At 45.8% G+C, this 15,816-nt stretch overlaps 1 protein-coding gene across 2 annotated transcripts in view; it reads left to right on the top strand.

Annotated features, from left to right (window-relative positions):
* LMBRD1 (LMBR1 domain containing 1) overlaps positions 1-15,816 on the top strand; it is a 1,758,308-nt gene that overhangs the window by 1,059,885 nt on the left and 682,607 nt on the right. For both annotated transcript variants that reach the window (XM_069606201.1, XM_069606202.1), the window contains one exon: positions 13,336-13,461. In XM_069606201.1, coding sequence (XP_069462302.1) covers positions 13,336-13,461 — 126 coding nt within the window. The remainder of the gene's footprint in view (positions 1-13,335; positions 13,462-15,816) is intronic.

The raw sequence follows: 15,816 nt of genomic DNA, 5'->3' as shown, positions 1-15,816 counted from the left end.
TTTTTATGGCTGACCTCAGCCAAAATTTAAGGGATAGTGGTCTAGTATCATCGCGCATCGGCTCAACTAAAATCAGCTGGTTGACCTATGCTGATGACGTGGTGGTACTGGATGACTCTTAGGTGGGACTCCAGAGGTTGCTATCGGTCTTGGAAATCTATGCCCGAAGCAATGATCTCAGAATTAATCCAAAAAAATCCAGGGTCCTGATTTTTAAGCATCTGAGCAAAAGAACCAAGAATTATTCATGGGAACTGGATTACCGGCCTATAGGTTGTCTCTGAGCTTACCTATTTGGGATCAATAATTAAGTCATACCCAACCAAAGTCCATCTATTGGAAACTGTTAGTTTAAAAACCATTAAGTTGGGTGCTCAGATGAAAAGGATAAGAACTAAGTTCTGTACATTTTCAATACTACCTTTGGTGAAATTCTATCTAGGAAAGGGGCTCCCTGTCATTCTGTTCGGCATGGACACTAATTTGCTCTCAATTGTTGTGAATTGGGATACTATAGAGTCAAAGCTTTGGATAAAAACACTATCACTTCCAAATTGTGTTCCTATTGTGTCCCTTAGATATGAATTGGGCCTCTCCTCTCTAAGATCGTGGTTGGAGTGGAAATGGATCTCCCTATATAGGTCGCTATTGGATCCTCCAAAGGGATCATTATATGAGGACCTGTCCCTCCTGTTGCAGTGTAATACTAACCGGTTCCTTGAAAAATTAAAGCTCAGATGTCTAGAGCTTCTGAATAAGGCAGATTGTACACCAAAACTCCTGATACAAAATCCAACAAAAGTAAAAGAGCGGATGAAAAATTGGGATTGGTTAGAAACAGAAGAAAAAATGAGAAGGGCAAACTTGTTGCAATCTTTCTCTATTATGGGTAAAAAAAAAAGGGCGATTCTGCCCCCCTATTTGACCAAATATCCGGATCTGAGATCAAGGGATCTTTTTTTGAGATTCAGACTCAACATACTCCCCACTTTGGAAATTCAGTCAGTCAGAGACTCAGCCTTATCTGATAACTGGTGTGATAAATGTGATGCTAATGAACATCAGACGATAAAACATCTTTTATCTAGGTGTTTGGGTACAAGGGATGTGAAAGTTGTTAGACTGAGAAGATTTGTTCATGATGTTAGATGGTTGGACACAGAGGAATTTTGGCTTAGACTATCATCTGGTAATTAAATATTTCTGACCTCAGAAGTGGTCAGAGTTTTAAGAGATCTAAATTTGGACGGTTAGTAAGAACTGAACTTTGATGATAGATGCAAATGTATGATTGATTTTTTTTTCTTTTACCGTCGTTTATGTGCTTAATTTCTATTGTGTAAATTGTTTTAAATAATTTGTATTTGTCTTAAAATGTGTAAAAAGTCAAAAAACATTGGCTAAAGCACAATAAATAAAAAAAAAACTATAAGTAGCATTAGAGGTGGACTTCTTCCAATAATTCCGAGAGGCGACTTGCTGCTAAAATCTGGCGAACAACATCCCAGCAGATATGCCTAAATCTTGTAGTGGAGACAGGAGCTGACTGGGACCCCTTGAAGGAAAGCGAGGATATCCTTGACTGACCCCACTTTGCTGTCCCAGCGGTGCCCTGATGCTCCCTGATGCCTAGGTCTAGGCCTCTCCTGTAAGTAAGACCACCCCAAAGCCATAGATTCTGTAAGCCCTATATTTTTCAAGCATTGTTTTAGTTAGTTCCCCATAGAAAAATATCTTGTTCATCTGTGTAGATCCCTAGCATATTTAATCAAAGTAAATCAGTTAATTTCTCTATAGAAATCGCAGGTGGTGTTTGTTGGCATTCGAAACTAACAAACTCTTCCCAGTGTGTTGTGGGCCGGTATATAGACATAAAGATTTGCCAAAAGAATTAACCCCAAAGCTCTGTTCCACATGTGTGCACTGGGTGTAAAAACAAAATTCCCCATTGATCCCCTCCTTTTTAAATCAGAAGTGGGAAGCCTGGTAGTGCCTTTGCGTGACCCTTTGTATCCATTGTGCCCTGAACAAAACCCCAAAGCAAAGCCTGTTCTTTTTCTGTGTGGAAAAACGAATTTCCCCATTTGTTTTTCCTTCTCACATTGCCTCAGTGATTCTAATTCAAAAACCCGATTTTCCCATTGTGCTCTGACCAAAACCCCAACGCCCTGCCTGTTGTTGTTAGGTGTAGCAGAACTAGTTTTCCCATTGCTTTTCTGTCTCCTATGTTGTGTCTGTGCTTAACACTGAAAATCTGATTTTCCCATTTTATTTCCACTCCCTGCCACTGCTTTCCATTCTAAGGAGTCAAGCTGAATTGATGTTTGGAGGGTGAGGGTTGCTGAGTGGAAAGGTGGTATAACATGGTGTTTTTAAATCAGAAATCACTGTGAACTGGAGCCTTCCAGCCCTTTAAGATGAGATAGCAATACCCTTGAGATGAATGGGGATGCAGAAGTTACACAAACCTCAATAATCAAAATGACTCAGGTAGTTGGCAAAAGGATAACTGTTTTAATATCAATTATCTAAAACAGGGAGATCAACGGACGATTCAGCGTAAGATCTCTCAATGCATCTTTAAAAAAAGCGTTCTTTTATAGCAAAAAATCTTCATTGATGATGTCAACCTACATATTACTAACGTCATCCTATGTGGCAAACTCCAAAAACCTATTGAGAAAAGTGATAGGACTGGAGGGAACATCTAAGTATACATCCATATTCGTCTAAAAGAATGAAGAAAAGTGATAGGTTGCTTAACATCAAGTGAGGCAACTAAGCCCTCCCCTTAAACAGGTCACTATGAATGTCACTAAATACATAATGTCCCATTGGTTACACAAACCATATGACCCTTAATCACGCGGCCCGCTACCATTGGTTGGCACTCTAACCTCTGTTAGTACTTTTCCACCTATGTTAGCAGCACGCAGACTGGACTTCCAGGTGCTGGTAAGCTAGTCTTGAATCATAGCTTCCCACCAATTAGCATATTCATCACCTCAGCGGTCTGCTGTCAATGAAGGCTTTGAACTTGTCCTTGGGAGTGTTCCTTTGCTCTGGAGAATTCAGGCGAGTGAAGGCACGCTCTGCCCTCATGCGTAGGTGTGACCATTGTGTTCGTCCAACTTCATTCTTCCACTTGACTGAAGACCACAAAATCAAGCCCTAGTGTATTTAAAATACTATTTTCTAATAGACCTCTGACGTCTTCCTTGTTTTTGTCCATGCCTTCTGAACAAGAGTTTCATTCTTTTACACAATTTGTATCCAATGTCTGCTCACCCCATCCTGATAAGACCTTGGCTTCTTGGCTCATCCAGTCACGCCTTTCTGAGATTTGTTTCTGTAATTCAATTGCTTTTTTAACTGCGACACACTGGAAAAGAGGCCTTCCTTTTTTAGTCCAGCTCTGCTATAAAACGTTGTGGAAACATCCATTCTTTACTCACTTCAAAATATATAATATAATCTATTCACTATAAAGCTAGCCTCAAGAATACTTCATCTGTTTGCGTTTCTTTGCATCTGTACACGTGTAAAATAGCTATATATCTTCAGAATTTCTGTAGCATAAGTTTCTTCATCTTGATCCCAAGATGTCACTTATCTTCGATACTTTCTTGATGCTTTATCAAATATCTTCATTCTCTAGTCTCTGCATCTCTTCTATGTATGTCAGCTCAGCTCTGTGTGACATCACCATTCTTCTTTGCCATTCATTGGTCCTGCTTCTTCCAGGATTTTGTTCAAATGGCCCTCATACTGTCTTGTATGCAGGTTTGGTTTTCTCAATGGGAACCTTGCCTCCAGGATTCTCTTTGGTGTCTGTATTTTCACTGGTACTGCACATGTCTCACACTCTGGTTCCCAACATATAGGCAATATGGGCGAAGTGGTTGAGGGGGGGTACTTGGCTCCTTCTCTACAACTGTGTGTCTTGAATTGTTTTCCTGTATTGGTGGGTGATTTAAAAGGAATTAATTGTCGCTGCATATCTCTGTGTTGGTGCTTAACAGAAGTAATTTTGTTCTTGTGTTGGCACAGCATTGGTGGCAGATGTAATCTGTTTGTAAAAATGTTATTTAAATAAATAAATTAATACATATCTTCTTAATACTCACTGGCCTGGATCCTAGTTCATGGTGGCACCGGGTATTTGTTGGGGTTGTGTGCGAGACGGGTTGGAGGCTTTACCAAAGTGAACCAAATAAAATCATAGTGAACCAAATAAAATCATAGTGATTTGTTGTGCACCACATCCATTGGGGGAAAGTCACTCCCTGAGTTCAGTGTGACAGCATAATAAACCGCGACATACCACATCCAGTGGCTGAGGGTCATAGGGCAGCGATAGTTTCCCTTCCGGGTGCCGGTTCCTGACGAGCACCTCATCCCCTAGTGATATGTCGGTTGGCCTCAGCCTACTCTGTATGTTCTCTTGTTCTCCCTCTTGTTCCACCTCCGGCGGTCGTCGACCAGCTGCTCTTCATCAATCACTCCCGGTTCTCTGTCTTTTCCATCTGGCAGGAGGCCGCGCAGGCACCTCTGGAACATTTCCTCTGCGGGGTCCAGCCCCATTGACCGGTGTGGAGTCAACCTGTACTCCCTCAGAAACTGGTATAGGGCTCGATGCAATGACTGCCCCTGTTTGTGAGCTATCCTGAACACTTTGTTCAGCGTCTGCATGAAGCGTTCCGCTTCCCTGTTAGCTCTGGGCCGTAGAGGAGATCTTCCGGTGTCTCCACACTTGCTCAAGAAGGTTGCAAAACTCTCCCCTTGGAAGGGCGGGCCATTGTCAGTGTTATGTATATTTGTACAGCGCACATACGCACAGGGCATCGGCGCTAAGCAGTGGAGATGAGGAATTGGATGAGTAGAATGAATGCCTAAAAGAGGAGGGTCTTCAAAGACCACCGGAAGGCCAAATGGTCGACAATAGCTCGGAGAGGCCAAGGCAGCTGATTCCACGTCCTTGTGGCTACCACGGAGAAGGCACGGCCACCAGTCCATTACAGCAGGACACGAGGAACTGATAGCAGCAGGGCAGCCTAGGAACAGAGTGGGCGAGCAGGAACATAATGGACACATTTTTATTGAAGGTACTCAAAACCTTGCTTATAGAAGGCCTGATGGACCAAGCACATAGATTTAAACAAAATCCGCTTCTCAATCGGAAGCCAATGCAGCTGTCTAAGAAGCAGTGACATATGTGCTTGTGCCGGGGCGTGCAGAATTTCTCTGGCCGCCGCATTCTGGAGCAACTGAATGCGATTTATCAGATACCGTGGTTGGCCATAGTAAAGGGAGTTAAAATAACCGATCGTGCTAAGAACAAGTGCTGCTACCACATGGGCATGGAAGTAATAGGGAATAAAGGGGAGAACCTTCCACATGGTGCGCAGTTTGAAATGGCCGGATTTACAAACTGCACTCACCTGCTCTGCCGAATGATATTGACTCGATTAACTCCACTTCCGTATATCGGCTCCAATCATCATTGGCCACAAGAAAGTGTCTCTCTCCCTATCGAGCCAAAGTCCATATGCACCACCTCCCATGGCTTGGTCCCTCTTGGCATCGATTCGATCTGGGGATCATTTTGCGGAGGGGCTGCGGCCTGGCACCATACACAGTTCCTCACAAAGTCGTCAACCAGCAGTTCCAGATTGGGGAACCACACTTTTAGTCTGAGCCGTGACCTGGTTTTAGCGGGCCCTGTTACGCTCACCTGGTATCCACAGGAGCACCACACGATACTGGATGGAGGTCTAAGCGCTATCCCGGACCCTTCTCTGCTTGGTTATGTGCCAGACGTTGAGTAGCACCTTAGGTTTTTGTTTGTTGAACTCTCTGTCCTGCGTCTCTGTGCAGGGGCGCGTGGTTGATGCAGCCGTTCCGTGGACCTAGTTGCGTCACTGTTCCTTGTGCCTTTATGTCAGGTCCAGACCGGCTGTGACTCCGACACTGCTTGCTGTTTTGCAGGTGAGTTGTAATATCTTTTCTGTCTTTATTCTGTCTCTTTCTTTCCCTGTTTTCTCTGTCTTCTCGGCGTCTTGCACCACTACGCTGTTTCCTAACAATGTCCCTTTTTGTTTTCACAGGGATGGTTGCGATCCCGGAGTTGCCGCGCCGATGGCGAAGACCACAGTGAGTTATTGATGCGCGTAGCGCTGCACTGTTTATTGGTGTTAATTGCTAACCTGTGTTCTCTTCTTTGTACAGGTTGCGGTTATGTTCTGGAGTGATGAGCGATCGAATCGCTGCTTGCCCAGGTAAGTGCTTTGTTAATGCTGACCTTGTTCCTTCTCCCTTGCAGGTTGTGGTGAAACCCGAAGATGGGCGAGGTAAGAGAAGCGCAGGGTGCTGCCAGGACTCGCTGCTTGCCCAGGTAAGAATTGTTATTAATGCTGTCCTTGTTTGTTTACCTTTGCAGGTTGCGGCGAACTCCGGAGATGGGCGAGGTAAGCGAAGCACAGGATGGATTCAAGGCCGGTTACTTCACAGGTAAGTGTTCTTGTATGCTAATGCTGTTCTTGTTCTTCCAGGTTTTTAATGGAATCTGGATCTAGGGCTTCAGGATTGGGCCGCAGGAGAAGCAGATGAGCTGGAGCTGGACACTGTGAGCGTTACGCTGCTGGAGTGCAGAATAAGTCGAAGCGTGTTCTGCTGTTTGGGTGTGGTTTAAATAGCCCAGGTAAAGTAGTTCCCGGCCAAGTAGTTCCAGGCCCAGCCACACCCAAAACACTAGACTGCATGGCTTGGTTCTAAAGAATTGAGCTGTGTAATAGGCCTCCATGTTTGGATTAAGGTCCAAAACTGGTATTGCTTTATTCCTGATAATGAGCCTGGTGCCAAAGGCACCAGGACTGACTCCATGTATGTTTCTGATGGAGTTTTAAGGCCCTTGGGGCCAGTGTGAAGGGCTTTAGCCCCATTGCTGCCAGGGGGCTTTTATACCCGAGGGGGTCAGGGGCATGGATCGTGACAGCCCCTGATGCCCGTGATGTGCCGGAGCTATAACCTTGTCTTACATCTTCTGGCCCCTCAACAGAAGTCCCAACTCGGAGAAGGACATCTCATTTCTCACCTTCCAGAGTTGTTGTAGCGTGATCTTCGCCTCTTGCATGCGTCTGTCGAAACTCATGAGGGCCCATTTCCAGTCTCCTTTGCTGAGAACTTTCCATAGTAAACAGAAGCATTCATCATCAGCAGAGTGTTCTGCTATTTCCTGCACTGACATGGAGTTTGGTACATTGGACTCCACCACCAACTTCACATGCTCCCCGACATCCTAGTTTGCGTCCTCCACGTTGGACTTCCCAGGGTGCCTCGACAGATAATCAGCGGCATTGTTTTCCCCTGGCCGATATATCAGAGAGACATCATACTCGAGTAGAGCCAGCATCCATCGCTCGATGCGTGCAGGGGGCTTTGATGACGACCCTGCTAGAATGGGCAGCAGCGGTGTGTGATCAGTCACCATCATCACTGGCCCTCCCAGTATGTAGAGCGGGAAGTGCATGCACCCCCAGAGTTTAGCCAGCGCCTTTGCTCTCTTTGGGAATATCGTTGCTCAGTGTCTATCAGCACCCTGTGTAACGCTCACCTGATTCTCGCAGAGGCGCCGGTCTTGACTGGGCGACTACCGTATCTTCAAAGGTGATGTGTAGCACCCGGTTGGCTCTTTGGGCTGGACCTCTGTGCACTGTATGCCTGACGTGTAGAGTAAGATGTCTGCAGATAGAAAATATGGGGTTAATGAACTGGGGTTATTGGGGTGTCCCTATCTCTTTCCTCTTCTCCTCTCCTGTAGACCCCAAAGGTTAACGCTCTCACCTTAGGTAAGTGAATGCCGAGCTCTCCATCTGCCTCGGGGCAGGGTGCTGTAGCCAATATCTTCACTGGATAGGTAGCGCAGGCCTCTTGACTTCAGAGGACTGCTGTCCGTCGTTTACGGCACGAACGGTAAGTTTCGAGTCATTCAAATGTCTTTTTAAAGTCTTTAGTAATGAAGTCTCTTGTTTTGCAGGGTTCCGGCGATGGCGGATGACGGGCTGAAGTGAGTTGAAGATGGAGCCCGTGTGATGAATAGAAGCGCCTGGAAGCACGTGAGTAAGCGCTTGTTGCCTGCTTCACGATGCGCTCTAACTGTCTTTTTATTTTGCAGGTACGAGTTCGGAGCGGCTGCAGGGTGCCGGAATACCCACTGGATTAGATGTGGAAAGGAGTAATGGCACGTGAGTATTAAAGTTCCCCAATGTCTTTAAACGCACCTTGTTTTGTCTTTCAGATGCGGATGCAGCGCTGAAGGCCTCCGGTGCGTGCGAAAAGTTGGTAAGCTTTTGTCTTTCAGATGCCGGAATGCAGTATGAAGACCTCCGGAGCGCACGAAGAGTAGGTAAGCCTTTGCCTTTCCGATGCCGGAATGCTAACCTGTTCTTTCTTGTCTTTATAGGTGTTGCTGAAGACTGGATTCAGGATGGTAAGCCTTTGCCTTTCAGATGCCGGAATGCTAACCTGTTCTTTCTTGTCTTTATAGGTGTTGCTGAAGACTGGATTCAGGATGGTAAGCCTTTTTCCTTAGGCCCAGGACTGGATGCAGAAGACACGATGAGCGTCCTGCTGCAGAGGGTGCAGAATAACGCAAAGCAAGATTCATCCACCGGGTGTGGTTTAAATAGCCTCCTGTAGTGCTTAGGTGTCTCCTTCCACAGCCACGCCTAAGTAAGAAAAGAGTTCCTGGTAAGAAAAGAGTTCCTGCCTTCCAGAAGAGTTCCAGTGTTCTAAATCTAGGGAGTGGCTCCAGCCCCACCCAACAGGAAAAGTAGTTCCAAACAGAAGAGGATCAGAGGCTCAACTGGCAGGCAAGTAAGCAGCATGGTCTGCTGCAGGTAAGTCCACCCAAGCATTATGAGCCCGGCGCTTCCAGCGCTGGGACTGGGCATATTTATGAGCCTGGTGCCACTGGCGCCAGGACTGGGTCCAAAAAGTCCCAATTGGGACTGGTTGGCACTCGGAACCTTGGTTATGGATCTGCTTCAAAGGGAGTTGGGAAAACCCTGACCTTTTGGAAGCAGAGATCATGACACCCTGCATGTGAACGCTACTGGCAGGACATCTCCTCTTGAGTTCTGCTTGGTCAGTACTGCTCCCAGTCCAAGCGGGCTTGCAGCCACTACGATCTCAGATGCCATGGCTGGATTGAAGAATGCCATCAGGGCCGCCTTGATCTCTTAGAACACATTCTGTTCGAGCGGGCCCCACTGCCATGAGCATTCTTTCTTAGGTTACGCAGTGGTTCCGATAGTCTCGCTAGGTTTCAGATGAAACGTCTGCAGTAGGTTACCATACCGAGGAAGCTTCTGACTTTAGTGACTGACTCTGGAGGTATTGCTTCCTTGATGTCATTGACCTACTTGGGGTCCGGTGACGCTCCCCCTTGCTGGAATACGAAGCCAAGTAACTTGCACTTCTCCTTGTCGAGAGTCAGTCCCAGTGACTGGATCCTTTCAAGTGTCTTCTCCAGTCTCTCCATGTGCTCTGTTTTGGACAAGGTCAACACCAATATCTTGTCACTAATGTTAATCACTCTGGCTAGGTCGGCCAGTACTCCCCTCACAATGTTTTGCAACACTTCCGTGGCCAACGATGGACCAAAACTCAGCCTCTTGTATCTATACAGGCCTCTATGGGTCGTGAATGTTGTGATGTATCGCGACTCGGGGTGCAGGACCACCTGATGATACCCAGCTCTCAAGTCCAATTTAGAGAAGAACTTCGCCCCTTGTAGTACTGCAATGATGTCATCCAGGATGGCCGTGATATGACGTTCTCTCTTGATGGCCTTGTTGGGAAGGTGCATGTCCACACAAATCTGGACTGAATCCAGTTGTTAAGGCTTGCAGGCCATCATGATTGGTGACACCCATGGGGTTGGCCCCTCCACCGTCTCAATGATGTCCATGTCGACTAGCCGTTCAATTTCTTTGTCCACTTGGTCCCTGAGATTGAATGGGACCCTCCTGTGTTTGAGCGCCACAGGGCAGATAGATTCATCTATATTTAGCTTGACAGGGTCCCCATTTAACTTACCCACGCCAACAAATACTTCCTCAAATCTCTGCAGCAGCTTGTGGATGTCTTCTACGTAAACCCCATACGCAAAGCTGACCATCTTCAGGGCCTCAGCTGTGGCACAGCTTAACAGTGTCTTTGCTGGCGTCAGTTACAAAGCACCTCACCTTTATGGTGTTTGGCCCATTCCCCACTTTTGACACAAAGGCCCCTTTTGGGGGAAGTAGTTGTTTGCCGTCCAAAGTAAAGATCCTTAATTTCTCCTGTTTTAGGGGCGGTGGACCTTGTAGTCCCTCGTAATGTTCCACTGCCATTACACTCGCTGATGCACCAGTGTCTATCAACACAGGGATTTCGCAGCCATCCACTGAAAATGCACATCTCGGCTGTCTTTTTCTTATTCCTCAAGTCACTGAGGCTGGAAATTAAGGAAACTTCTTCCTCCTTATCCTTGGGGTCTGGGTCATGCATTTGCTGATCCTCATCCTGGTCCACCTGTGCAAGTTTTGGGAAGAGTCTCTGGGCAAAGGTGCTCATTTTGGTGGGACCCTACATTGTGGCAACCGGCCCCAGGGATTTGTCCATGCGCGTGAAGTGGCCTACTGACCCACATCTCCCACACAAGTACCCTTTTGCCGGGCACTTATTTGCATGCAGGAGGTTGTACCCGCACAATGTACATTGAGCTGTTTCCAGCCCCCTTTCTCTCCTGGGCCCCATTCCTCGCCGACCGCCTCTGGCGCTTTGCTGGCATCCGAGGACGCACACACCCTCCAACTTCACCATTTCATGGCTTTGCCCATTTTGGGACGCTCTTGTGTCCGCCAACCCATAGGATAGTCCAATATCAAGGATCCTCACTAGGGTGAGTACCGGCTCCCTCAGGATTTGTTTTCTCCGTTTCCGACACACATCCCTGAATCAGCTGTTTGTGCACCATCTCTTCCTCACTAGTCCATGCGCACGTGGTTGCTAGGTGTCTTAGCCTGCCATGTAATGAGTCCAGCGACTCATCCTGTTTCTTGGTCGCACACATCTTGAACCTCTCGTAGTCAAAATTTACTAATGGGATGAAATGGTCCCTCCGAGAGTTCTTCGCGGCAAGCCTCAAGGTCTCAACTTCAGCACTGCTGGCCCAGCTGCATACAGTAGTGTTGACTTCTTCGCCTGGTCATCCACTTCCCCAACCGCCGAGAAGTACATCTCCAGGTTTTTCAGCCACAGGTTCCATCCTAGGGCCAAGGCCTCTGGCGCCCCTGAAACATCGAATTCCGGTATAGGAGCCAGTTGCTCTTGTTGGCGATGTACCACCACCGGGGCAACCGGGGCTGCTGCGGGTTCATCTCCCTACGCTGGTGTTTAATTGCGCACTGTGTTTTCATGCTGTTCGCACAGGCACCTCTCCTCCAAGCAAGGGCTGCAACAAAGCGCAACCGTGAGCCAGGACTTTCCCAGTAACAGATCAAGCATTGGGAGAAACGAGGGAAGAAAACAATCTCCTTTTTTTCTTTTTTCTCCGAAAATTGTGAGAGAGACAGAGAGACAATCACATGTGCGTTCCGTCGGGGCTCCACCTGCACACTCCTGCGCATGCACAGAAAATCCCCTTTTATTCACTGTGACTGAGTTGCATCACTCCGTCACGGGCATCACGTGACTCGCGCCACCACATCATGGGCGTATCCTTCAAAATGCAGACTTCTGCACTTCGTGAGTGGTCTGCACTTAAACATGGACTAAACGATGTATTTTAAAACAGATGTATTTTAAAACAACATACCGTTAAATTGTACTGTCGGAGTTGACCAGTACAGGGCGGAAACAGTACATGCACATCTTTCTGAACAGTGGTACGAAGGGTGTCTACGAATAGTAAAGTTTCCCTACTTATTTAATAATTTATAAATGAGTTATGTTAAAAAAAGAGATCATGAACACATGCGCTGTTTTTAATGATAATTACATCTAGCTCGTTACATGTATAGTTAGTGAAATTAAAAACTATATGACAAAATGAAAGCGCTCTAAAACAAGAGCAGCTCAAATGCAGCGTTTACCTGAATATTGTAGTAGGTGCCATGTGATTTATATATATAATCATTAATGTGTGCTGTACAGTGACGTACATATGATTTTTAATGGGCTTAAAGCGGAAACGAGTAGGTTCATCGGTGCTTGGTGCTTCACTAGCAGTACATTGTCCTGTGCAAGCTTGAGGTTTGTGTTGCCACTGAGATCGTCAGTTTTGCTCTGCTCTCGTCCTGCCATATAAGGAATGTGAACGTGCCCGGGTCTTGCTTTTTTACAATTTCACTGAAATTGCACACTAGAGGGCGGTGTTTTGCAAAGAATAAATGCTCTTCGTTTCTAGAACTGCGTTTAGCTTTAGCAAAACAAATAAAAACGAATTGTAAGTGGAAGGTACACAGTGTTCACATTTGTTGGTAGATGAACAAAAAGAGCAGACTTTATAGATCATATTTTTGTATAGCTTTTGACAAGTGCATCGAAAACGTGAAGGAATGTTTTAAAAGGGCCAACAGTTTAAGAATCTGTCGCCCGTCACAGTTCCCGTGGCATTACACTAGTCTACAGGATCATCATTTATCAGCTGTCTTGTTATTGAAATTGACGCAGTGATGGCTGCTTTTTCGTCATTTTCTTTTATTAAAGGAAAGCTATACTACGGGGTTAAGTCCAGAAAAAAGTGTGGGCGGGGGGCTCATTAACATACCAATTGAATGTGGTGTCACTAGAAATTAGCGTGCCCTCTGAAGAAAGTGGGGGGGACTCCGTCATTCTATGATTCAATTGTCGATGACAAGTACTGTACAAGAATCAACCAAAAAATAGGCACTCTACATTTACAAAGTCAGACTTCTCGTCTTTGACAATGCTGGTTTTATTTTTGTTATGGGTTATATTGTTTGCCCCCCCCCCCCCACTCTCCTTGCCCTGCTGCACCATCCCAAAGGGTATCCAAGGAGGGAGCATCCTTGATGTATCACATTGTGTTATATGACGGTGTCCTCACTCAAAACTCTGATTAGGAAGCTCCATAGTGCTAGGAATGCATGCAGTGTTTATATGTTTTCGCTCAGCCAAAAAACTTAAAATATAAACTCAATTTTGGTTCTCCGTCACAAAATGTATGCAAAGCAATTAAGATGAAATGGTAAAATTCTACCCAGTATTTGGAATGTATTATCACTGTGAAGACCATAGCAACATGTCAGCTCTTGTATTCTGTTATAGGCTTACGGCATGTCAGCATTGCCTTTAAACCTGATAAAAGGCACCAGAAGTGCAACATATGAACGCCTCGAGAACACAGATGACATTGAGGAGGTGGAACAGCACATTGAAAGGATTAAGTCAAAGGTTGGCTGTTTCACTTCCATCTATATGTTTCAGTGATTTACATGATTTTACATGCTGTCATGAGACTGTCTCAGGTGCAGTGATATAGTATTTAACGATGTTAACTTTTAGTGTGCTCTGAACATATGCAAACTGTCCTTCGAAGTGGGATGCATGCACATTCTTTATGTGCATTACGTTTCACGTAGTGTTGATGAGCTGGAAAATTGTATTCAAACGCATGCTGGAAGATGATAGTATTGGCATTTCCTACCTTTTCTTTTTTAAACTACAGGTGTTCAGTTTGGGCTCAAATGGTTGATGATTATGCCCACCAATCCTGTCAGACTTCTGTAGATAGCGTCTTCCAAAATGTGGGTGATTGGAGCCCTTTCTCCTAATTTGAGGTTTTAATCGTTAAATAGTTTCCAAAGATCATAGGAGCCTGCAGTGTCGTCAACCAAATAGAATAGCTTGAAAGTGATTCTCTATTCAATGGCGATTCAATGAAGGGGTCAACATTGAATGGCTACATTTTCTTGGGCTTTTGACTGGTCATTGATTTATTGATTGCTTCCTTGGAAGGCCTGTTTTGACAGCATTGCTGTAGCTGAGTTAGAGTTACTAGATCTATATTATTGTCTGCTGTGAAGAGCTGGAGGCTTGTCCTTGGGTGCAATGCTCTATGTGGCACCATTTGTGACTGCATAGATTTTGGATCAAACAGTTAGAACAGAGTCAACGCTTTATACAGAGTTGTGGTCTCAGTTAAGCTTGTGGTTTAGGATGGTAGGCTGTATGGATTGTGACTAGGATGGGGGATATCCAAGTGAGTATTTCGATGTTGGATTTAAAGCATTTGAAACTCTCTTGCATCAATCTTGAATGTGGGTCAGGCAGGCAGAGAGTTGTTAGGTAGGTCGGAATGATGCCTATGGTATTTTTGCACTGATATATGTCTGGGTATCATTGGCTTTCAAATTGAGGCATGTGTCTGTTGATATTACATTAGTGGATGTAGCAGTAGTAAACATTGTTTTGAAAATCATGTTGTATTATCATTTTTCAAAGAAACATCAACAGTATCACTGTGTTCTAAATTTAATTTCTGTGATTTCCTCTTCCCCTATCTATCCCCCTACCCCCCTACATGCAGTTCATCAAGTCTCTCTTATTTCTTTACCACAACCGTTAAGTCCCCACCTCCTGACATTTTATCCCAAGGGCAGATTATCGTCCATACTTGTTAAAGAAAGGCAGGCAGGTCCCCTCTATATTCGTTCGTGCTTCGTCCAAAAGATGAGTCTGATATTACAACTCATATACAGATTTCGCTTTCTGAACCCTTTTTCTGTGGGCATGCTCCCTCTCTGCCAACTTGTGACACACAACTCGTCGCCGCTACTAGTAGAGTGTGGATCATGTGGCCCTCCTCGCCCTCATTTTCCTCGTTGTGCACCCCAAACAAAAGTAGGCTAGGTTCCCTGGGCCTATGCATCCCATCAAGGTGCTTTATCCAGCCCAAGACCTCTTTCCAATATATCTGAATGAGTGGACAGGCACACCACATGTGGTAACAGTCACCATTAGCTCCTTTATAGCGCCAACAACTTGCCTCGACCTCTGGGTACATCTTTGCTAGTGCTGCGTCTGGTAGTGACATCTATGTAGCAGTTTGAAGTCCTCCATCCTATATTGCAGGGACAACGTGGACCGTTTTACACCCCTACACATTTGACCTGACTTCTGTTTGGTCAATTCAACTCCCATATCTTTGGCCCATTTCCTACGTGTGGGTAATATATCAATGGGTTTGCCCCTTCTCATTTCTCCATATAACCTGGAAATTTGCCCCTTCGTATTGGTTTCCTGCAGCAATATCTTTTCGAAGGGAGTGAGCTCTTGGCATAGGTTTACTCCCCAGTTGGGCTTCGTCAGGACCCCCTTGAGCTGTAGATGTCTAAAGATTGAGAGTCCCTTCATCCGCAGGCATTCCTCTAATCGGACCAATGGCATATCTGTCCCGCCCTCAAGAGCCCTGCATCATTCCACGTTTGGAACCTTGTAGGGTCTACGATGGGTTTTCCGTATGGGTGATGCCCAGATAAAACTGAGGGGGGAGGGCCATGTTGATAACCATCGGGTAGCTCTCCCCTCCCTCCAGATCGACCAGAACACTTCCAGGATGGGCTGCTCCTGCACTCACCTAGGGATCTCTTTCTGTGGAACGCACATCCACTCACCCAGTGTCACCGGCTGCAATAGTGCGTTGTCCATCATGTGGGCCCATTGCTTGTTTGTTTCTGGGTCTAGATGGTCTACCATAATCTGCATTTGGGCCACCCTGTAGTGTGCATCCAGATCTGGGAATCCCAC

This window comes from Ambystoma mexicanum, chromosome 4p (assembly GCF_040938575.1).
Source record: "Ambystoma mexicanum isolate Mex_15411 chromosome 4p, UKY_AmexF1_1, whole genome shotgun sequence".
NCBI classification, from domain to species: domain Eukaryota; kingdom Metazoa; phylum Chordata; class Amphibia; order Caudata; family Ambystomatidae; genus Ambystoma; species Ambystoma mexicanum.
Note: the sequence above shows the minus strand (reverse complement) of the source record. Positions and strands in the feature narration are given on the sequence as shown.